The sequence below is a fragment of the Salvelinus fontinalis genome, chromosome 28 (assembly GCF_029448725.1).
Source record: "Salvelinus fontinalis isolate EN_2023a chromosome 28, ASM2944872v1, whole genome shotgun sequence".
Classification (NCBI taxonomy): Eukaryota; Metazoa; Chordata; class Actinopteri; order Salmoniformes; family Salmonidae; genus Salvelinus; species Salvelinus fontinalis.
The window spans coordinates 1,987,090-2,010,810 of record NC_074692.1 but is presented as its reverse complement, the minus strand read 5'-3'; the positions used below and the strand labels follow the sequence as shown (position 1 = coordinate 2,010,810).

The window sequence follows — 23,721 nt, the reverse complement described above, 5'->3', positions numbered from 1 at the left end:
CACTTCTATTACAACGTCAAAATGATTGCAACACTATTGCTGTGATTGTGACTTCACAACAAAAAGGTAGGAAGCTATTGAAGGTAGCTAGGCAATTTTTACCTTCAATTGTCGGTGCCAAAGCCTCCATCTTGCAACAAGATGTAAAAGCAAAACGTTGCGTAGAAAGGTGGTGGTATCCTAACATAGCCTTGCTACATAATTGGTAACGGGATTTGTGATTCTCCATACCCGTTAGAGTACGTGTCAAACTCATTTGGCCACATAGGCCGAGCGTTCGCTGCGTTTTGCTCCACCCTTGTACTTGAGGAATTAAGGTCACTAATTAGTAAGGAACTCCCCTCACCTGATTGTCAAGGTCTTAAAAACAAAACCCACAGACTCTAAGCCCTCCGTGGGACAAGATTGACACCCGTGTTAGAGGTTCGCTAATGAAAAGCCTCGCAATACATTTTTCAACGTTCCCGATTCGGTGACCAGTTGCAGTTGGTTCTACAAAATCCAGTGAAAACTCGGTAAGATATTAAATCCACATTTTGTACAGAGTGAAGTTCCCTCACCATTTTAGCTGCCAGACAACTTGCATTTCCCAACATATTTGCAGGAACTATTTCCAGATGATGCGGCCACATCAAAGACGATACAACAGGGTTCCCCAACTAGCGGGCCACATTTTATTAGGCCCCTCAAGTTTTCTATTGGACATAAGAGTGTAAAAACCAGTAAATCGGCTCGAAGTGATAAGAATTTTGGAAATCTGTTCCAACGTATTACCATGCATAATAGAGACATATGTGTTTGTATACAAATGTAAGCAAGGTTTGAAATGATTGTTTTAGTCAAATATCTGTTTGGGATTTTTGCGTTCAATTTGCAGTCTACAAATTATTTGTAATCATGTTCCGGACCCCTGAAGCGTTGCGCCAAAGATGGTGGATAAATGAAGACAGTTCACTAAGGCCATTAACCATTGAAAAAAATGTATCAGTTGCTGTCTGCTTAACGGGGTGGCTATTCCATAGATGGGCTAGCTAACAACGTCAAATTATGCGCACGCTTCAATGGGGCATTAGTCCATGAGTTGATGTTATTCTGGATGGCCAGATAACTATCAACATTGACAAACTGCCACGTAGAAAATTGTGAGTGATTTCAGCTAGATTCATCTTGTTCTTGATACCAGGTCTTGTTTTGGGGTGTTTGACTGATTTCATGTCAATGCTAATATGGCTAAAATCGCTAGCTAACTAACAATGTATGAAAGATGTTCTCATTGTGCAAATGTATTTATGTTTTCAATAAACATTGGAGAAATATAGTTTACATGTTGGAAACCATCGAAGCCAGCCCAGTCTGTTTTGCCCCATAGTTGAGCACACTTCGGTTTTGTTAAACAACCAACCCTTCAGTAGACACCAACGTGATAGCAGCTAGATCTGGTCTACTTATAAACTGAAACACATTTATACGTATTTAGACACTTTACTTAGTACTTTGTTGCAGCACCTTCGGCAGCAGTTACAACCTTGAGTCTTCTTGGGTATGACACTACAAGCATGGCACACCTGTATTTGGAGTTTCTCCTATTCCTCTCTGCAGTTCCTCAAGCTCTGTCAGGCTGGATGGGGAGCATTGCAGCAGAGATATTTTCAGGTCTCACCAGCGATGTTCGATCAGGTTTAAGTCCAGGCTCTGGCTGGGCCAATCAAGGGCATTCAGAGACTTGTCCCGAAGCCACTCCTGCTTTGTTTTGACTGAGTGCTTAGGGTCATTGCCCTGTTCGAAGGTGAACCTTTACCCAAGTCTGAGGTTCTGAGCACTCTGGAGCAGGTTTTCATCAAGGATCTCTCTGTACTTTACTCCATTCATATCCCTTGATCCTGACTAGTCTCCCTGTCCCTGCCACTGAAAAACATCCCCCAGCATGATGTTGCCACCACCATGGTTCACCGTAGGAATGGTGCCAGGTTTCCTCCAGACGTGACGCTTGGTTTAATCAGACCAGAGAATCTTGTTTCTCATGGTCTGAGTCTTTAGGTGACTTTTGGCAAACTCCAAGCAGGCTGTCATGTGCCTTTTACTGAGGAGTGGATTCTGTCTGGCCACTCTACCATAAAGGCCTGATTTGGTGGAGTGCTGCAGAGATGGTTGTCTTTCTGGAAGATTCTCCCATCTCCACAGAGGAACTCTAGAGCTCTGTCGGTGACCATCGGGTTCTTGGTCACCTCCCTGACCAAAGCCCTTCTCCCCCGATTGCTCAGTTTGGCTGGGTGGCCAGCTCTCGAGTCTTGGTGGTTCCAAACTGCTTCCATTTAAGAATGATGGAGGCCACTGTGTTCTTGGGGGCATTCAATGCTGCAGGAATGTTTTGGTACCCATCCCCAGATCTGTGCCTTGACCCAATCCTGTCTCGGAGCTCTACGGACAATTCTTTGGCCTCATGGGTTGGGTCTTTCACTCTGTCAACTGTGGGACCTTATATAGACAATTGGATTTACCACAGGTGGACTCCAATCAAGCTGTAGAAACATCTCAAGGATGATCAATGGAACCAGGATGCACCTGAGCTAAATTTCAAATTTAATAGCAAAGGGTCTGAACCTTATTTAAATATCTGTATAAATGTTTTTACAAATTTGCCAATTTCTAAACCTGTTTTCGCTTTGTCATTATGGGGTATTGTGTGTAGATTCCTGAGGATTTTATTTTATCCATTTTAGAAAAAGGCTGTAATGTAACAAAATGTTGAAAAAGTCAATGGGTCTGAATACTTTACATGCACGGTAGATGACAGCACGTCACACAGTGCAAACAAAACATATCTACCCACATGCAAGAAGCATTTCTCACTCTGTACAAAACATGGATTTCATACCATTGTGTTTTTGTTGAACCAAGGACATTTCGAAGATACTTTTTTTACCAAATCGAGAACAAAGGCGGCATCACCAAGCATAGGTTAGTTTAAAAATCAATGGCAGTGTATGTATAGGGCTTTCTTGTAACACCCAGTATGAAAACATATACTGAACAAAAATATAAACCCAATATGCAAAAAATTTACTGATTTGGTTCAAATAATGTAATCAGTCAATTAAAATAAATTAGGCTCTAATCTATTGATTTCACATGATTGGGCAAGGGCCCAACCACATGGAAGCCAGGCCCAGCCAATCGGATTGAGTTTTTCCCCAAAAAATGGCTTTATTACAGACAGAAATAGTCTTGTTTCATCAGCTGTCCTCGTGGCTGGTCTCAAACCATCCCACAAGCGAAGAAGCCGGATTTGAGGTCCTAGGCTGGCGTGGTTACACGTGGTCTTTAGTTGAGGCAGGTTGGACGTACTGCCAAATTCTCTAAAACAATGTTGGAGGCAGCTTATGGTAGAGAAATTAACATTCAATTCTCTAACAGCTCTGGTGGACAAACTTGAGACATCTTTGGCATTGTGTTGTGACAAAACTGTACATTTTAGTGGCATTTTATTGTCCCCAGCATATAATGTCAGGTGGATGGATTATCTTGGCAAAGGAGATATGTTACTAATAGGGATGTAAACTAATTTGTGCACAAAATTTTAGAAGATTTTGTATAGACGGAACATTTCTGGGACCCTTTATTTCAGCTCATGACACATGGGACCAACACTACATGTTGCATTTTATAGTTTTGTTCAGTATAATATCACATTACTGATTCTGTTGCAAAACGTTTTGCAACAAACCATTTACTCAAAACAAACTAAAACAACAGTTTCTATTGGACAAAATCAGGTAGGTCCCGCCCAGTTTCGTTTACCATTTCAGAACCAGAAGTAAAAAGGAGGAAACGGTTAACGTAATGAATACACCCCTGGCTTACAAATTGGTAGCTAGAATTAGTCGACTTATCCAATAATACCATTTGATGCTGATACAATGGCATGAATTAATGGTAGTTGGCTAACGTAGCCTAAATCTAGTGAAGAAGCTAGTTATGTAGTATATACGTTTGATTAGTTGCTGTATATGCATCCTCTTGTCACAGGGTTATCCTGTGAAGCAATTGACAATGGACACAAACCAGCAACCACTGCTAGTTTACTAATGTTCTCAATACTCGTTAGCTACTAACAAACAGATGGAGCTACCAAAATAACTAAGTACCGCAATACTGCTGGATTGTGTCAGCATGATTCGTAGGCCTAACTTGCTAGCTGGCTGGCTAAAAACTTGACCACCAACAAGCTGTCAGGCCCCACTGAAATGTGCATTCACATAACACACGTTTGACGTTTATCGCGGAAATGTCAGCTCTTGTAACTAAGAGCATAATAAGCTTATGTTAATTCTCAAACGGTGGCATTATATTTGCTAACTAAAATGTCGACTGAATAAATCACCGACCTGCCCAAATTCTGTCGTCCGGCCCCAGCGGCAGCACCACCGCCGGGTTTGCGATTACCACCGGCCTGCTTCATTGACATTATCCCATAAACGACAACGTTTGCGGTGTACTCCTAATATCTCAAAAACACTATACACTGCAACCAAATGATGAAAATATAATATTAGGGTGAGTTAACGAGCTAGATAGCTTTTTTTTAATGACCGCTAACGTCAACTTGCTAGTTGAACTACTCGCGCATGTGATTCAAAACCTTAGAACCTTGCTAGCTATTAGCTTACTTAGCAAATAGCAGGCTAGCTAACGTATGTGTAATGCCTATTACAACAGAACAGTTAGCTATCCTCTTTAAAAATAAATACAATATGCGCCGGTTACACTTAAGTAATACATTAGTGACTTGAACCTGCGGTCAATTTATTTTTCGATATGCTCAAACGGGATTTTCAGCTAACGGCGAAAGGAGCAGGTATAACGTACGCCGGCTTCTTCTTTGAGGTTTATTGGCAGACTCCGCTCAGTGTATTGCCGCCACCTACTGTACGGGGTTGTAAAATATCCCCAAAAACAAAAGATTCATACACCTACTTTCCTGGCACAATCTGTTAAACCAAACACGACGTACGCAAGCTGCTTGCGCATGTCATGATTAACTGATCATGCCCTCGAAGCCGGTGTTTGTTTGATATATTGTTACGGGGCAAACAACAAACACTGGCTTCGAGGGCATTATCACTTTTATACAACGGGTTACCAACATATTCAAATGATCGACATATTTTCATTAAACGTTATATTGCTCAATTTATTCGGATTATTTCATCCTTCCACAAGATATAGTCCCGACACAAATCTAGGGACGTAAACCGTCATTGTAAATAAGAATTTGTTCTTAACTGACTTGCCTAGTTAATTAAAAATAAAGGTTTGATAAATAGACGCGACCCAGTCGTTCGTTCTTTTTGTTCTGTATCTATAGACGCCACCCAGTCAAACGTTTTCAACGTTCCGTTGCCATACTGACTGGCAACGTTCTTATCCCTTGCTTGTTAACTAGCCAACTACGGCTAATTTACAGTCATGTCAAAAAGTGCAGCCAGAATAACTGAAAAGTAGGCGCATTTGTTTAAGCTGTTTTCTAGTTAAGATTTATTTGGATACAGCCATAACAATGAGTTTATGATGTGCGACTTTGTCTGGCAGAAAAAAATGTGCTTTCTTTTCAGGACACTGTTCAGACAAAAGAATGACAATCCATGACGTTCATTTCAGCTGATGTTAATAAGTGACGTAGCTATAGCTACTTATTGTGTCACATGTATCTCTGTACATTCCCCTGGATTGTGCATTGGTTGAAATATCTGCTACTACTTCTGCTGCCTTGCTTCAGCCTTGTGTTCGCCCAGGACTCCGGACAAGCTAGAACCGCCACATACACATGAAACAAGTAGCCTTTAGAAAAGGCCCATGGAGTTGGTGGAATAATCCTTTAATTCATGGCCATTTACTCAGCTGGGCCAGGGTGGCAATGACCGACAGATCTCATCCCCACGCCATCGCCTGATCTCGCTGCTTTCTCTTCCTTAACTCCGTTTGCTCCAGCAGTTCTGTGCGTCCATGAATCCACGTAAATCCACCGACTCTGTTACCTTTCATCTGAACTATCTGTTGCGATCGGGAGAGTGGGCCATCAGTTATTGTTTATAGTTATTACCGCGGAGCGCGGCTTGGCGCGCACGCTTCAAACATATTGTGAATGGTCAATGATCACGGCCCTACGGATCCTCATAGGCCAATTATGCAATCGATATGGTTAATATGAAATTAATGACATGTACACATGAAGACAATTGAAAGGGTGAAGTGAGAAACGTCATTGTTTGCTAACTGATCGACTTTGATATCAAACTAATGGGGTTTATAGATTGAATAACCATTCACTGTCTGTTCTTTCATGATATATGATAAATAGTTACGAGCCTAAATGACTCACGGATCATTACTATTGACTTCTTAATGAACTGGATTGTTGAATACCCTAATTATGTTAATCATGAATGATTATGATATGATCTTTGTGATTATAAATTTGATCGGATACATGTTATTTTGTTTCCTTTGTTATGCAGCACAGACTAAGTAAATATACCACTTTATGGTTAAAGGAATTCCTGCCTCAGGCTCATCCATTCTTGACACGTGACCACCTGTTCACCTTCACGGTCAGTCATCCTATCTTTCCAGCTACCCATACAGATTCCACTAATCTTTCATAGCCAACCCGAAAACTGCTTTCTGCTACTAAGATCAGTGAAATGTAGGCTAAACTGACAACGGAGTGAAGAGCAGAAATCTCAACTAGCAAGCAAGTCGCAGCAATGAAGAACGGGGGGGATTCTCAACACCGGTACCGAGTCAATGTGCGGGGGTACAGCCGGTACCGAGTCAATGTGCAGGGGTACAGCCATTGGCCAGTTTCTGGATTGTGTGGTCCTGATGCTGTGATTTGTGTATGTAGTTTCCGCTATGGAACGCCGTTTGGGTCTTAAAGCACGTGGTCAAAACGCAAAATGTTTAATGCTACGTGTGTAAAGTAAACAGGTGCAGGCGCTAGATTAACACGTGCACGCGTTAAATTAACGTCTTCACGCGCTAAATTAACGCCTATATGAGTCAAATAAGCGGTGCAAATGTGCTAAATAAACGGCTGCAAGCGTCCTGCATAAGTCAAATTAATGCCTACAGCTGCTAAAAATACACCTACACATGCTAATTTAACACGTTCTTTAATATGCTAATTTTACCAGCCAATTTCCCTAGCTCCTCCTTTCATTAAATCGGTGTACAGTCAGTTTGATGCAACAACACCACAATTGAAGATGGCGAGAAGGAACTTGCATATCCGCTGCAAACAGGCCCTAAATGGATGCACTCACCTTCTGCTCTCCAATAATCCTGGACTTGATGCCCTTCAGTCCACGTTAACAAGGTTGATTATTTTTAAATACTATTATTACTTAATCATAAAGTTGATCTGCTAGCTAACATGGACGGATCTGTGTATGGCTATGTTGGAGGCTCCGACACAGAGCAGTGGAAGTAATTTAGGCCTATGTGTTGCTAATATTGTAAGTCTGTTTAGGCCAAGGGAGTATTTTTATATTTAGCTAGTATACTCATTCTATTCATTCTTGGTCAACATTTCTATTTATGTCTTGGCTTTAAAATCCAATATTATAAAAATATTACTTGGCCACAATCTGTGATAGTTACTATAATTTAAACGTGTTTTTGGAACGACGGGGGTGGGCTGTGTCACAATACATTAAGTAGCCTAAACACAGTGTATTATTGTCACAGCCAATTCCAGTTACGGGGCTCCTCGGACTTGGAGAGGAGCTAGAGGTGTGCCTTGTTATGCCATCACTCAAGAGCAACTGAGGTTTCTGATATCCTGTGCTTTCAGTGTGTCTCAGATGGCAGATATTCTACATGTGTCCCGATCGACAGTCAACTGTCGTCTAAGGTCAGTTGTGCTTGGGAGTAATGCTATAAACTACAGACTTTAGCTGCATGGTTTCCAGTTTCTTACCAATCAAACAATTTTAGAATGACTATAATCAAGACAGGACTTTAAAATGATTATGATGATATGCATTACCTCATCTCTGTCCATTGTTACTTTTTTTTTCTCCAGACACTTTAATCTGTCACCGTTATATTCTGACATGTCAGACTTGGCTCTGGATGAAAAGCTGAAGGACTTGGAGGCTGGGAACGACAAACGTGGACCGGAGGCTGTTATATCACAATTAAGGGCTCTGGGTGCAGACACAGAGTGAAGGACAGCATGCTTTGTGTTAACCTGAGGGCGGCTGCCCTCCGAGCCATGTCGCAGAGGCTGCATAGGTCATGCCGTGTTGCTGGACCAAACTCGTTATGGCACCTTGATGGACACCACAAACTGATAAGGTATCTTTGTTATAGACACTTATCTATATCACTGAGAAGTTGTACATTGTAACATCTCAAATTGTTCATCATCAACTTGTTCATCATCAACTTGTTCATCATCAACAACTAACAGTTCAGTAAGCAATGGCCCTTGATACCATATGTTACTCATGTGGATAATTGTTTTGTGTTTCTGCTACTTCAGTGATTGATAGAATATCTGCATCATGAAATTAACAACATGCTTATATTGAGGACATACGGAGGCAAAAACAGTTGGAGCAAAGTATTTGTGCCTAATTGTGAACAGGAGAGTGTCCTCTTGACTCATCAAGATAAACGTGGTTATTTTTCCAATTAAGTAGATATTGTAATCACACATCTTCCGCTGCAGGAAACAGTCTCGAACAAACCCTTGTTGTGGCCTTTAGAGGGCTAACAGAAGTACTTATAGTTGTGATCCGCGGTAGATTGTTCATTAACATTGTTCCACATTTTGGATGTTAATGTAATATTTGGTCTGCTGCTTTGTTATATTCTGCAGGAACCTGATGCAGCATTTAAGTGGTAAAGGAGGATGGTGATGTTTGTATATTTAATGTATCTTCAGCTTTTGTATCAACCAGTGCTTTATTTTCTGATTTAGGTGGAGGATCGTCATACATGGTGGCATTGATGGGTACAGCCATCTCGTTGTTTCTCCGTGCTTCCAGCAACAATAGCAGCAGTACTGTAATGGATTGCTTCATGAATGCTGTCTCCAGATATGGTGTTCCCTCCAGATGTTGATGTTTGTGATGAGAATGAGTAAGTCATCCCTGTAAATAATTAAATGTCTTATTACAGATGAATTGTGGGAAGTATCTGAGATTTGTTATTCTGAATGTCTCTTTTAGTGTTGACCTCCAAACACTGCAGAAGTTAATGAGATGCCAACCAAATTAACGTGATGAGGGACAGCGTTTATGATTGTGCGAGGCTTTAAGAGCCCGCTTCAATCCTGAGGCAAAAATAGACATGGTTTTTAGGGATGCTGACGGAAAAGGAGCAGCTGATGAGAGTGGTCCCTCAAGAATTTCTCTGGCTGCTAATGAGTGCCATCCATTCCTCTGCAATATTTGAGGGACCTGATTGGCAAAAAATGCCTTTCTTGCAACTCTCAAGATGAGTTACACTTTTACACCAACAAAAACACATTTGTTAATGCAATAATATGACTTGAGTAATATTTGATTTTTGTATAATGTGTCCTTTATTTACAGTTTGTCTTCTGTGTGACAGTACTCTATGATGGCATATAAAAGCAGGTGGGTCGCATGATTGCTGTCTGGTACATGCGGGTGTAGAGCCACATTGAGGCAATACAGGCAAGTGTGTGGCCTACAACCTCCTGTGCCAGAACTGAAAGAAATTGTGGAATATGACTTCAGAGAGAAGTTGAAGGTAAGTGACTTTATACTGTGATGGATGTTACGTTACTGTTAATTTGCACTAAGTTTGGGAAAAAATTGGGTTGTATTTCATGAATACTTTTCCACGTGGATTTGGTTTCCTTTTGTTGGCAGTCGATCATTTTTAAGGGTAGTGATAATCAGTTTATTGTTTTGCTAATTTGTCCCAAAACACAGTTCCATAAACAATGTACGATCCAGTTAGCACAAACTGTTGACGAGGCACAGGAAGTGGTCATGCTGGGTCCAGTGCGATACATTCGTACATAGGAGAGGGATGCCCTAGTGGAGTCAGCCACAAACTTCTACTTAGAAAGCAGGATATGGGATGCTCTTGAGTAGTGAGTTTCCATATGTCTAAGGAATCTCAAGTTTAGTTAAATTCTTCATGGTAAATTCATTGACTTTTTTACTTTATAGATTCAGAGTGTCTAGGTCTCCTGCCTTGCATGAATAGACACTCAAGCCTCTTCAGAGAGGTTTTCATCTACGCTGAGAAACCTCTTTTGGCCAAAGACATAGCTTCTCTCTTTTAAAGCAGAGCGCTCCCCACCTGGTACCAATCAAAGAGCAATAGAGAGAAGAGTCATATGTTTCTGGAGGGACTGGCTTCTGGAGGTGGAAGGTTAGATGCAAAACCATGATCATTGAAGTAACACGGCCCACATCAGATAAACATCACCTAATCACTCTCGCAACTGTGGGACAGCATTTTATAGCCTTATTCTTCCATGGGCCCCCTAAGAATGTAATAGATAAATTAAGTCCCAAACTACTTTCACTTAAGAGTATTGTGTTCTCCAACAAGTCTTACTTATGGACTTTAATGCCCCCCTTTCCCTTTTTTCAGGGGGAACACATACCCTTTAACCATGACGGTTTTCATTTGCACTTAGGGGGCTTCAGCATTCCTAGGCTGGGATTGCCAGTGGAGCCACAGCTATAGTTCTCGCTACTACCGCACGGCAAGCGGTACCGGAGCACCAAGTCTAGGTCCAAGAGGCTTCTGAACAGATTCTTACTCCAAGCCGTAAGACTACTGAACATCTAATCAAATGGCTACCCAGACTATTTGCTGATACTATCTATGCATAATCACTTTCATATCTCTACCTACATGTATATATTAACTTGACTAACAAGTGCCTGCACATTCTCTGTACCGGTATCCCCTGTATAGAGCCTTGCTATTGTTATTTTACTGATGCTCTTTAATAATATATATTTTTTTAACTGCATTGTTGGTTAAGGGCTTGTAAAAGTAAGCATTTCCCTGTTGTATTTGGCACGTGACAAATACAATTTGATTTGAATAATTAATTTAAGGGGAATTATCCAAAACGTTTATTGCATGACTACCTAGTAAGTTCGGAATACTGCAGCCACTGCCTGTTCACCCCGCTATCATACAAAATAATTCATATCAGCAAAAAAAGTTGTGTAGTGAAAGCTTTCAAAAACATTCCAGAATCAAGAATGACTCAATTGGACACAGTAATACATAATGCAACTTTAATAAATGTATGATTTGTGGGTAAACTGAGCATTATGCAAAGTAGTTAAGTCATGTATGTCAAGGGACTGTTACCATAAATCTTACTGTAAATATGGATGTTTAATTTACACGTGTAATGGCAATAAAAGACACTGTAGTTGGTTCATAGGTCGTGGTGCAACAAGTTTGAGGGTAGTGGAGAAGCATGGGATTTGAGTGAAGTAACTGAGGACTGAAAAGGGTATCGGGGTGCCCAGGAACTTGAAGCTGCTGATCATCTCCATGCCAATGTACAGTAGAAGGGTGAAGTATCACCATCTACTTTGTTTTGTTTACGCTGAGACTGTTGTCCTATTCCATTATGTCAGGTTCCACAGCTCCTTCATGTACTCATGTGTACCATGGTAGTGTCGGGTCCATTCTGGGGATACACATTCTTATGATAATGTAAAAAATCTAATTTGTTATTACAGGATTTACACCCAGAGCCCTGAGTCTGCTAACCAGTTTGTGGGCCAGGATGGCGTTGAAAGCAGAGCTATAAAATGCACTCTGACTTATGTAAAAATGTATAATTGACATTTGGTGGGACAATGGGCATACTGGAGTTGTACATTGTGCTACACTATCTATTGTTCCAGCTTTTTTTAAACGATATCGACTGGGCTGCAGTGGAGCTGGTTAAAAAGCTTCGATGTCATGGGGACCTAATGTCGTTGACTGGTACAGACACTGCAGTCAAATGCCAACCAGCCGGCTCTCCCGTCTTATGGTGGCTGAAGACGTTTTGCCCGACGTCAAACATTAACAAGAGTGTCAGATTGAAATGTCTGTAAAAAAATGTAAACAGAACCATAAGAGCAGATTACTTTGTCATCCTTACTGGCACAGTTTAAAAATGTCTAATTGTAGTCACTTTCAATTGATTCATTGACTCCAAAAACCATAGATTGTTTGTAATTCATAACATTAACACAACTGACAAACGTTGCGTGACTAAATTAGGATACATGTTTTAATAACATTATGTGATTGGGCTTAATGTTGCATACCTTATGTTGTGCATGCATGCCAACCAGGTGAGAATCACCAGAATTAATTGATACTTGATGAATCAGGTCTTCTCTGCTGCTTTATCAGCCTCCCCCTTGCCCGCTCCACTTCGTGGTTCCCTTCTGCAAGACACAATTGTGTGAAAATAAAGCGGAAGGAAAGGGAACCCTATTCCTTTTGAACCAGTACTGGGTATATGCCTGAAGTTATTTTACCCTAATAAGCTTTGATGGAATATAAATATTCAAAAAGTGAACGTGCACATTAAAGTCTACTGTTTGAAAGCTGACATGTAACGTTAGACGTTAAAGGTTTTACAAGGTTGTCACTAGCCAAATTTGCTTTGTGAGCTTTTCTGTGTCTTCATGCTAGCGCGGCTAACGCTAGCATTTAAATGAAAGCCAGTCAGGCTGAAGAAGTTGCCTACCTTAAGTTGTTGTTTTGCTTAAATACAAGGCTTTGGGCTAAAAACGTCCTGCTTCAGTACTAGCCGATAAGTCACATTTAGGTAGCTTGTCTTCCGTCAATGATAAAGCAAAATAAAGTCAATAGTCCAAAAATCGAGAACTACCAAGATTTTGAGCATCTCCATTTTGAGCATCTGTCTAATCTATGTATGCCTGGCCCTGCATTCAAGCAAGAATCTTGCTAGTATGTAATTTACCTTGATAGTATTAACACAGTCCAATGTGTTTCCGTGGCGGTTATAGTTTACATGTTTTTTTCAGCAGGGCTTTTAATAAAACACAAGACGGTACAGTTCACTGCGGCTAGCAGTATGACCGGGCAACGTTTGAGGCTAACTATATGATATAATATGGCCGGGGTTCGAGGCTACCGACGTTAGCTAAATTACCTAGCAAGTGTCTGATTTAGCTTATGCTAAGCACTGCTGATCCTGGTGCTAGATTAATGTTAGCTGCATTTTATAGCCAGTGATGACAAACAGATCCTTCCACTGTAAAATAGCTGATCGACTTTACGATTCAGTTAAACTAATTTCAAAGACAAAACCGTTACCTTGTAAAGTTTCAAACTCTGCTTGCAGTGGAAAAGGAAGTTCCTTCAAACTGTGAAATCTGGTTGAAAGGAAGAGCTAGGGAAATTGGCTAGTAAAATTAGCATATTAAAGAACGCGTTAAATTAACGTGTGTCGGTATATATTTAGCAGCTGTAGGCGTTAACCTGACGTGTGCAGGACCGCTTGAAGCCGTTTATTTAGCACATGGTGTACCACCTGTAAGCAAATTTGCACGCGCTTATTTTACACGTGTAGCCGTTAATTTAGCCCCTGCACCTGTTTACTTTAAACGCGTACCATTAAAAATATTGTGTTTTGACCACGCGCTTTAAGACCCAAACGGCGTTCCATATTCCGCTGCCCTGCAGATCTTGGGTAGAAGTGCTGCCAGATAATTCACGCCCATCGGCTCTGATTGTACAAGATCGAGTCCCGATACACTCTCCTCTCCTTGGGTGGAGATTCAATGCAAGGGCGTTCTCCGGACATTTCGATAGATATTTCTCTAGTGATGTCACCGGGCATAGTGGGTTCCCTGGCTGCTCGAACATGAATCCCCTCTTTGACTGTGTGCCCCTCTCCCTTGGGTCCAGAGGATTCTTTGTGGCCTTGTTATATTCGAGTGTGGCGTATCTGAGAGGGAGAGAATGTGTTATAATATTGTTTTCCAGAAGCCTTATTACGAGTGCGACTTAGAAATAACAAACAGGCTATGAACAACATACATTAGACCGTTCTCGTCTGTTTTTACGAAGGATGAGTTGGGCTAAAGTTGCCTGTTCTCCTCTTCGACCCAGATGTAACTGGAGGTCGAACCACACTTTCTGAACCAGACCCTTTGGTGTACCGGGATTCAGAGCCTGTGAGTTTTGGAGCTGGACCATGTCCTTATCGGTGATGGGAGGGTGGCTGTTTGTGATATATTTTCCTTGCCTTCTTAGCTGTTTGATATTCACCAGAAATACATGATTCGAGGTGGTAATTTTAGTATCCTTTACAAGGCACCAGCTGCGACCGTTGGGTGGGTCATTTAGAAACCGGTTGAGCCCACTAAGGAGTGCCAGGTAGCTACTTATACTGTACTGCTCCCCCCTTCCCATTTCGTACATTTCCATAAAACTGTTGTAGATGGATGTTAAACTCTTCCTTAGTGACAGTTTTGAAGTCAACAACTTTTCATTCCTGCTAGCCAGCACTCGAAGCAACGCACAGCCCAGTTTGTATTCTTAAAGGTGTTTTTTTTCGTTGCGGCGTTTCTCTAGGTCATTCAATGCACTATCCTCCAAATATGCATGCCTGGGTATTATTGCCATCTCTTTTCCCCATTCATCCATAGTCATGCCGCCGAAAATATCAAAATAAATGTTCCACTCATCCATTTTAGTTTTCGCAACAAAGTATCGATTTAGCCAGTGAACTGATAACAGTTTTGTATGTTGCTTTGACAACCAGTTCAATTTGCTGTCAGTGTCGTTCGGACACGTTCACTTTATATGGGACCGTGGAGATCGCAATTCAATATTGAAAAGGTTTGAGACAGACAGCAATGTTTATACAAATCTCTGCTGTTGAAAACCAAATGCTAGTCTAAAAGAAATGGGAGATGTCTAGATGCTTTTTATAGTGGAGATCAAGTTTCTACATTTCCTGGCAGGGTTGATGAGACCGTGGATTGCGCAGTGAGATTGAACAGAGTAAATGGGCATTTCAATATCATAGGTTTAGCCGGTGGTAACTTGTGGAATAGACAACGGCTGGAATGCAGTTTTAACTATCACCATTAAGGATTAAACCCACCCGTTGTATAATTCCGCATGTCCAACAAAGACGCACATATGTCATGCTTCACTGTAGATGGTCAAATCAGTTTACCCAGGGTCGCTTTAAGCCATCCTGTATCGTTGTACATTCAAAATATTAACAGACTTTGACATCCATGAAGACCATGGCCTTATAATAGGCCATTACATTTTTCCTAATCTATTTTGTCATCGGCACAAGGACAAGGTGTTTGTTGTGGATGTATTGTTGATACATTCCAGTTTCGCTGTGTGTTTCCTAACGACTTCCGAGACACTGATGGCATAAGTTTTGTCCAATTGTTGTCTCTGCATCATGGTTTTCCGGATGTTTTGTATGTTCCCTGGAGTCACAAAGTACTCCAGTCACTTTTCCCTTATGGCCCAATTCTGTGCAAGTACCAGAATCCTTGACGGTGTTAACCCAATACACAGCCAACTGTGTATATCCTCCCTCAATGTTGGGTGGATCTGAGTTGGGCTCTGGGATGGCGCAACTGTTGAGCATCTGAGTGTATGGTTGTTTGTGGGGGAAAGGGGTTGTGTGTGTCAACTGTTGCGAGTGAGTAAAAGATGTTAGGGACAATATAGGATGAATCACAGTAATTGTTTGCTAAAATAATAATTGATTGCCAAAATGTAATTTTTGTAATGGCAATACTGGTAAGAGATAACAATCCTTTGCATAAACTGCCTACATTACTACAAATAGTAATAGGTAATTATGAAAATGAAGATGAACAGGAATTTTTTAATATATATATATATTTTAATAGCTATATGTAATACAAATCGAGTTGAGGGTGATGGAAATGCTTTTGCCGGTAGCAATGCAAATATCATGGTGGAGCTATATAGACACTCAATCATCATGTTACTTTTAATGGTATGTTTAAATCAAATCAAATTTTATTGGTCACATACACATGGTTCGCTGATGTTAATGCGAGTGTAGTGAAATGCTTGTGCTTCTATTTCAGACCGTGTCGTAATATCTAATAATTTCACAACAACTACCTTATACACAAATGTAAAGGAATGAATAAGAATATGTACATAAATATATAGATGAGCGATGGCCATGCGGCATAGGCAAAATGCAGTAGATGGTATAGAGTACAGTATATACATATGAGATGAGTAATGTAGGGTATGTAAACATTATATAAAGTGGTATTGTTTAAAGTGACTAGTGATACATTTATTACATCTAATTTTTCATTATTAAATTGGCTAGAGATTTGAGTCAGTATGTTGGCAGCAGCCACTCAATGTTAGTGATGGCTGTTTAACAGTCTAATGGCCTTGAGATAGAAGCTGTTTTTCAGTCTCTCGGTCCCAGCTTTGATGCACCTGTACTGACCTCGCCTTCTGGATGATAGCGGGGTGAACAGACAGTTGCTCGAGTGGTTGTTGGCCTTCCTGTGACATCGGGTGGTGCAAACATACACAGTGGGGCAAAAAAGTATTTAGTCAGCCACCAATTGTAGTTGTGTGCAAGTTCTCCCACTTAAAAAGATGAGGCCTGTAATTTTCATCATAGGTACACTTCAACTATGACAGACAAAATGAGAAAAAAAAATCCAGAAAATCACATTGTAGGATTTTTAATGGATTTATTTGCAGATTATGGTGGAAAGTATTTGGTCAATAACAAAAGTTTATTTATCTCAATACTTTGTTATATACCCTTTGTTGGCAATGACAGAGGTCAAACGTTTTCTGTAAGTCTTCACAAGGTTTTCACACACTGTTGCTGGTATTTTGGCCCATTCCTCCATGCAGATCTCCTCTAGAGCAGTGATGTTTTGGGGCTGTTGCTGGGCAACACGGACTTTCAACTCCCTCCAAAGATTTTCTATGGGGTTGAGATCTGGAGACTGGCTAGGCCACTCCAGGACCTTGAAATGCTTCTTACGAAGCCACTCCTTCGTTGCCCGGCGGTGTGTTTGGGGTCATTGTCATGCTGAAAGACCCAGCCACGTTTCATTGTCAATGCCCTTGCTGATGGTAGGCTTTGTTACTTTGGTCCCAGCTCTCTGCAGGTCATTCACTAGGTCCCCCCGTGTGGTTCTGGGATTTTTGCTCACCGTTCTTGTGATCATTTTGACCCCACGGGGTTAGATCTTGCGTGGAGCCCCAGATCGAGGGAGATTATCAGTGGTCTTGTATGTCTTCCATTTCCTAATAATTTCTCCCACAGTTGATTTCTTCAAACCAAGCTGCTTACCTATTGCAGATTCAGTCTTCCCAGCCTGGTGCAGGTCTACAATTTTGTTTCTGGTGTCCTTTGACAGCTCTTTGGTCTTGGCCATAGTGGAGTTTGGAGTGTGACTGAGGTTGTGGACAGGTGTATTTTATACTGATAACAAGTTCAAACAGGTGCCATTAATACAGGTAACGAGTGGAGGACAGAGGAGCCTCTTAAAGAAGAAGTTACAGGTCTGTGAGAGCCAGAAATCTTGCTTGTTTGTAGGTGACCAAATACTTATTTTCCACCATAATTTGCAAATTCATTAAAAATCCTACAATGTGATTTTCTGGATTTTTTTTTTTTTCTCATTTTGTCTGTCATAGTTGAAGTGTGATAAATTACTGGCCTCATCTTTTTAAGTGGGAGAACTTGCACAATTGGTGGCTGACTAAATACTTTTTTGCCCCACTGTATTATAAATAGAATTTAAACTTGTCTCAATATGGTAATTGGTGAAATAAGTATAGCCAGTTGTAATTGTAATGGCTTAGCAGATAATAAGAAAAGATGATCAATATTTACCTGGCTAAAAGAGAACAAATATAATATATTGTTTACAGGAAACTCATTCAACAATTTTAGATAAAGTTTTGTGGAAAAGGGACTGGGGGGTGAAATATACTTCTCCCATGGGAAAAGAAATTCAAAAAGGGGTGATATTAATTAACATTAGTTTTGATCCAAATGTGCAAATTGTCCAAACAGATCCTCAAGGTAGATGGATGATTTTAAATATGTTATTGGACCATAAACAGATATGGCTTATTAACCTATACGGTCCAAATGATGATGATCCAAGCTTCTTTGAAAATATACATAATAATGTATCAACCCTACAAGCAACATAAGACTCTATTATTGTGGTGGGAGATTATAATGCGGTTTTAAATACCTCTATGGACCATAAAGTAAATCACACTACAAACTATTACACTCAGGCACTTAAGGAAATCATGGATATATTGGAATTTGTTGCGATATGGAGGCTCAAATACCCTGACCTAGTGAGATATACATGGTGGTGTCACGTTCCTGACCGGTTTTCTGTTATTTTGTATGTGTTTGACAGTCAGGGCGTGAGTTTGGGTGGGTAGTCTATGTTGTGTGTTTCTATGTTTGTTAAGGGTGACCTGATATGGCTCTCAATTAGAGGCAGGTGGTTTTCATTTCCTCTGAGAGCCATATTAAGGTAGGTGTTTTCACACTGTTTGTTTGTGGGTGGTTGTCTCCTGTGTCTATGTACGTTGCGCCACACGGGACTGTTTTCGGTTTGTTTGTTTGTTCGTTTGTTCGGTTTTTGTAGTCTGTTCCTGTTTCATGCGTTCTTCGTTATATGTAAGTTCTTATGTTCAGGTGCGTCTACGTCGTTTGTTGTTTTGTAGTTTGTTAAAGTGTTTTTGTGTTTTTTCGTCTTGTTTAAAACTTCTTATGGCTGCAGGGGAAAGTGTTGAGTAGCCAGTGAAATCGTGCCCATTTCAAAGGCCTCCTACTCAATTCTTGCTTGTACAATATGGATATTATTATTAATATTGGATAGAAAACACTCTCTAGTTTCTAAAAACGTTTGAATTATTTCTCTGAGTGAAACAGAAATCCTTCTGCAGCACTTTTCCTGACCAGGAAGTGAAATGTCAGAAATCTATGCTCTGTTCAACCTCATGCCTATACATGGGCGTGTAACGTAGGAGTCTACAAACACTTCCTACGCCTTCCCCTGGTTGTCAAGATGCAGTGAGAGAAGAAATTTCGTGTCTACCTTGGTCTGAGGTGGAATAAAAGATCTTTGTTTGACGTGACCGTCCATATCCTGTTTCTGGAGCGCGCGAAAGAGGACACTGATATGGCTTATGTTTAGCTGTGGTTATGAAAGACGAACATCTCCGTCTTAGATTTGATACATGTCACCATATCATCGTAACGTATGTTTTTTCAATATAGTTTAATCAGATTATTGAAACTTTTTCGGGAGTTTTGCCGTGTTCCGTTTTCTAACTTTGTTGACTTTGGAGTAATCCGTGTCACTCGGCTAGTGCCAATGCTAATTGAAGAGGGAAATTTGCCATTCTGAATCGAAACAACGACTCATCTGGACAGAGGACACCTTGTTCAACATTCTGATGAAAGATCAGCAAAAGTAAGAGCCAATTTATGATGTTATTTCATATATCTGCCGTGCATGTTGACTGGTTGTGGGCGCCCAAGTTTTTCTTGCTATTGCTGCTATGCTAATATCACGCTACATTTTGTTTGCGCTGTAAAACATTTAATAAATCGGAAATATTGTCTAGAATCACAAGATGCCTGTCTTTCAATTGCTGTACACTATGTATTTTTCAGAAATGTTTTATGATGAGTAATTAGGTATTTGACGTTGGTGTCTGTAAATATTATGTCTGCTTTCGGTGCAATTTCTGATTGTAGCTGAAATGTAAACTATGAATTATACCTGAAATATGCACATTTTTTGAAAAAAACATATGCTATACAATAAATATGTTATCAGATTGTCATCTGATGAGGTTGTTTCTTGGTTAGTGGCTATTTTTATCTTTATTTGGCCGAATTTGTGATAGCTACTGATGGAGTAAAAAACTGATGGAGTAAGAAAAGTGGTGTCTTTTGCTAACGTGGTTAGCTAATAGATTTACATATTGTGTCTTCCCTGTAAAACATTTTAAAAATCGGACATGTTGGCTTGATTCACAAGATGTGCACCTTTCATCTGGTGTCTTGGACTTGTTAATGTGTGAAAGTTAAATATTTAAAAAAATATATCTTTTGAATTTCGCGCCCTGCACTTTGAGCTGGATGTTGTCATAAGTGTACCGGTGTCGGGCTGCACCCCTAACAGGTTAATAAATCAGTAGGTCATATTCCAACGCTGCATTTTGGTTCAATCACTGCTCCTCCTCTTCGGATGAAGAGGAGGAGGAAAGCCGTTACAGGTGGAGGCTTAATCAAGCTAGTCATCTTGATTACTTTCTTATGTCCTTCTCTCTGGCACCAAAAGGTTAAAAAGTGTTTGATAGGGGACAGAATGCGGTCGGACCATCACATAATTGGCATATATATTACTCTTACACAATTTCCACGTGGGCCAGAATATTGGAAATGTAATCAAAGCCTACTGGATGATAACTTTTTTTTTTAAACTAGGACAGAATAATTGATAACTCACTTTTTCCAACATAACATAGGTACAGCAGATCCCCTTATTGTATGGGACACTGTTAAATGTGCATTTTAGAGGCTATGCAATTCAGTACTCATCTATAAAACAAAAGCAATTTAGATCAAAAGAGTCCATATTAACAAAGGAAATTGAAGGACTAACAGTGCAGATAGATAATAAAAACTCTACCATAGAGGCTCAGAGAAAAGTTTGGCAAAAAGAAATGGAGGAAATTATTCAAGAAAGATCTAGTGTAATATATATTATAAAAAATAAAGCAAACTGGATGGAATATGGGGGAAAATGCATCAAATTATTTCTCAATCTTCAAGATAGAAATGCGATATTTTGAAAGAGGAAGTAATGTACTTTAAGCATATCCACTAACCGAGGCTAATTGTATGTATTTTTTTCCTCTTACAGCTACAATTTTCAATTTCCGCCTGAAGACATACCCAAATTTAACTGCCTCTAGCTCAGGCCCAGGAGCAAGGATATGCATATTTTTGGTACCATTTGAAAGAAAGCACTCTGAAGTTTGTGTAAATGTGAATTGAATGTAGGAGAATATAACACAATAATCTGGTTTAGATGATACAATAAAGAAAAAAACACGTTTTTTTTTCTTTAATTGTTGTATCTTTAAAATGAACAAGATAAAACAAACATTCAGATATAAATAATGGGACAATTTCAGTGAAAAACATAAGAGGGCAACAGTACTTGTGCAAAGTTTCAGAATGATAACTTCCAAAATGAGTGTGCTACATGACATTTATCATGAAGTCACCCAGGTGTCCCACACAAGTAGCCCAAATGTACTCAAGTGGACAAATTGGTGAAGGTATACATTTTGAAACAAATAACTATATACAAAATACCAAAATGGTATTCTAACACCCCCCCCCCCCCCCCCCCAAAAATGGAGGGGGAAAAATTGAGATTTTTTTTTTTTTTTTTTAAATATATACATTTACAAAATAACATGTAACTATTTACACACTTTCAATATTTGGAAGACCCTCAGTCATCTATTTATATAGCCCTCAAGAGTAAATATGAACAGTTTACCTCTAGATGGCCTGGGAGGTGTGGAGCCAGAGACTGCAGGGGTCCAGCTGGATGAACCAGCTTCAGAGGGGGATGGACACGTTGGCGGCAGACACGCGCATCTCGACCATGCTCCCTCTAATCCATAATATGTAGACTGAGTTGAGGAAGCATGCGCTGGAGGAAGTATAGCCAATGTGTACTTTACACATTTCATTACATTTTTATATATTGCAAATAAAATGTAAAAACAATCATAAATAATATTTTATATTATTAATTTCAAACAACGGCATTAGCATGAGAAGAACTTACCAGTCCAAAACAATGTCCTCTCCGTTCAAAAAATATGCTTCCATTTGAGTCATGGTCGCTAACTGAGTCTTCCAAAAGCATACGTTTCACTTTCACGATCAATTTCCTCTATAATTTTGTCTACATTGGTATATCTAGTCTTCGATTTAGCTTTCCCTGACTTATTCGCCATGATTTTCAATATATAAACATCTGAAGATGCTTGTTACCGAAACAGTGCTGTGCGTATTGAGTTTGGCTACTTCCAGTATGAAACTTCAATGGCGAATGACGATCTTTACGCCGGAGTTTACTACATGGGTTGGTCTTCCAAAACACAAACATTAGATATTGCAGTTTACCTCTGCTCATTGGCTATCTACCCAGCTAGATTTCCAGACGATCAGTGGTCATTAGGTTAAAATACAGTCAATCAACGAAACAGCGGTCATATAATTGGTGCACAATGAAGTCGTTACTTGTTGTCTTCCAATCGTTTTTTTTCGGGTCAATACGTCCCGCGAAATGACCCATCAAGTTTGGTTGTGTTACAAACAGTTGATTGCAAGGAAACCAAACATGACTGGATAAAGTCAGGTTTAGTTTGTGTATTTACGTCGAATGTTTCGTCAAATTGAATGACACAAAATTCAACGAGATAAGCGTTCACAAAATGTTTCGTGTTAGGCTATAAAAATGGATTTAACCGAACAAAAGACCATTCATTGTGTAACAATGAGCCTTGGGATTGCAAACAGAGCAAGATCTTCAAAGGTAAACGATTTATTTCATTGCTATCTGTGATTTTGTTACGCCTGTGCTGGTTGAAAAAGTATTTTGGTATGAGGCTCTGTGCTCAGATAATCGCATCGTATTCTTTCGCAGTAAATCCTTTTTAAAATCTGACTACGCAGTTGGATTAGCAAGATTCTGAAGCATGTGAGACACTTGTATTTTCAGGAATGTTTAATATGACTATTTGTGGCGTTCACCGTATGTTGTCGAATTCAAACCCGCATCCGGTATCCGTAGATAAGAGAAGTTAATAATGTAAAATTAACATCTGTACAGAAAGACTCATGTGAAGGCCAAATTACAAAGGAGGAACTTATTGATACAATTATAGCCTTTAAGCCTGGGAAAACTCCAGGGCTGGATGGCATACCAGTGGAGGTATACCAAAAAAGAATTGATCAACTCAGAGGACCATTATTAGCTTGTTTAAACCACTCCTATATAAATCGTAGATTATCGGACACTCAACAAGGTCTGATTTCATTATTACTGAGACAGGATCCAAGTGGTATATTTATTAAGATCCAGTCCATTTAAAAAATTGGAGGCCTCTTACACTTTAGCGTTGTGATGCAAAAATTCTACCTAAATGCTTAGCTCATAGAATTAAAAAGGTTATGTCAGATATTATTCATCCTAATCAGACTTTTTTTTTTTTTTTTTTTTTACATGGACGATACATTTGAGATAATATAAGACAAGTACTGTAAACAATAGAACACTATGAAATATCTGAGAAACCAGGCCTGGTTTTCATAGCTGACCTTGAAAAGGCTTTTGATAAAGTACGACTGGAATTTATATATAAATGTCTGGACTATTTCAATTTTGGAGAATCTCTTATGAAATGGGTTAAAGTTATGTATAGTAACCCTAGGTGTAAAATGGTAAATAATGGCTACATCTCAGAAAGTTTTAAACTGTCAAGAGGCGTAAAACAAGGTTGTCCACTATTGGCATGTCTATATATTATTGCCATCGGAATGTTGCCTGTTAA

General features: G+C 39.8%; 1 protein-coding gene and 1 long non-coding RNA gene across 17 annotated transcripts in view; one reads left to right on the top strand and one right to left on the bottom strand.

Annotated features, from left to right (window-relative positions):
* Positions 1–4,918, bottom strand: part of LOC129825942 (ataxin-2-like) — a 29,630-nt gene extending 24,712 nt beyond the window's left edge. For 7 of the 10 annotated variants that reach the window (XM_055886086.1, XM_055886092.1, XM_055886087.1 and 4 more), the window contains exon 1: positions 4,386–4,917. In XM_055886086.1, coding sequence (XP_055742061.1) covers positions 4,386–4,465 — 80 coding nt within the window. In that variant the 5' untranslated portion in view covers positions 4,466–4,917. Of the gene's footprint in view, positions 1–102; positions 1,542–4,385 lie in introns of those variants that run through there. The other 3 variants (XM_055886091.1, XM_055886095.1, XM_055886093.1) reach the window with 3 other exon arrangements.
* On the top strand, positions 8–12,527 carry LOC129825946 (uncharacterized). 7 transcript variants are annotated; one of them, XR_008754965.1, is made up of 9 exons: positions 8–66; positions 6,516–6,608; positions 7,194–7,375; positions 7,747–7,912; positions 8,084–8,358; positions 8,987–9,147; positions 9,237–9,783; positions 10,212–10,416; positions 10,642–12,527. It is a non-coding gene; the product is annotated as an uncharacterized LOC129825946 (long non-coding RNA). The 7 variants fall into 7 exon arrangements; XR_008754967.1 differs by adding an exon at positions 9,969–10,132 and having other exon boundaries at positions 6,516–7,375; XR_008754968.1 differs by having other exon boundaries at positions 6,516–7,375; positions 7,853–7,912.
* Positions 12,528–23,721: the final 11,194 nt, after the last annotated feature.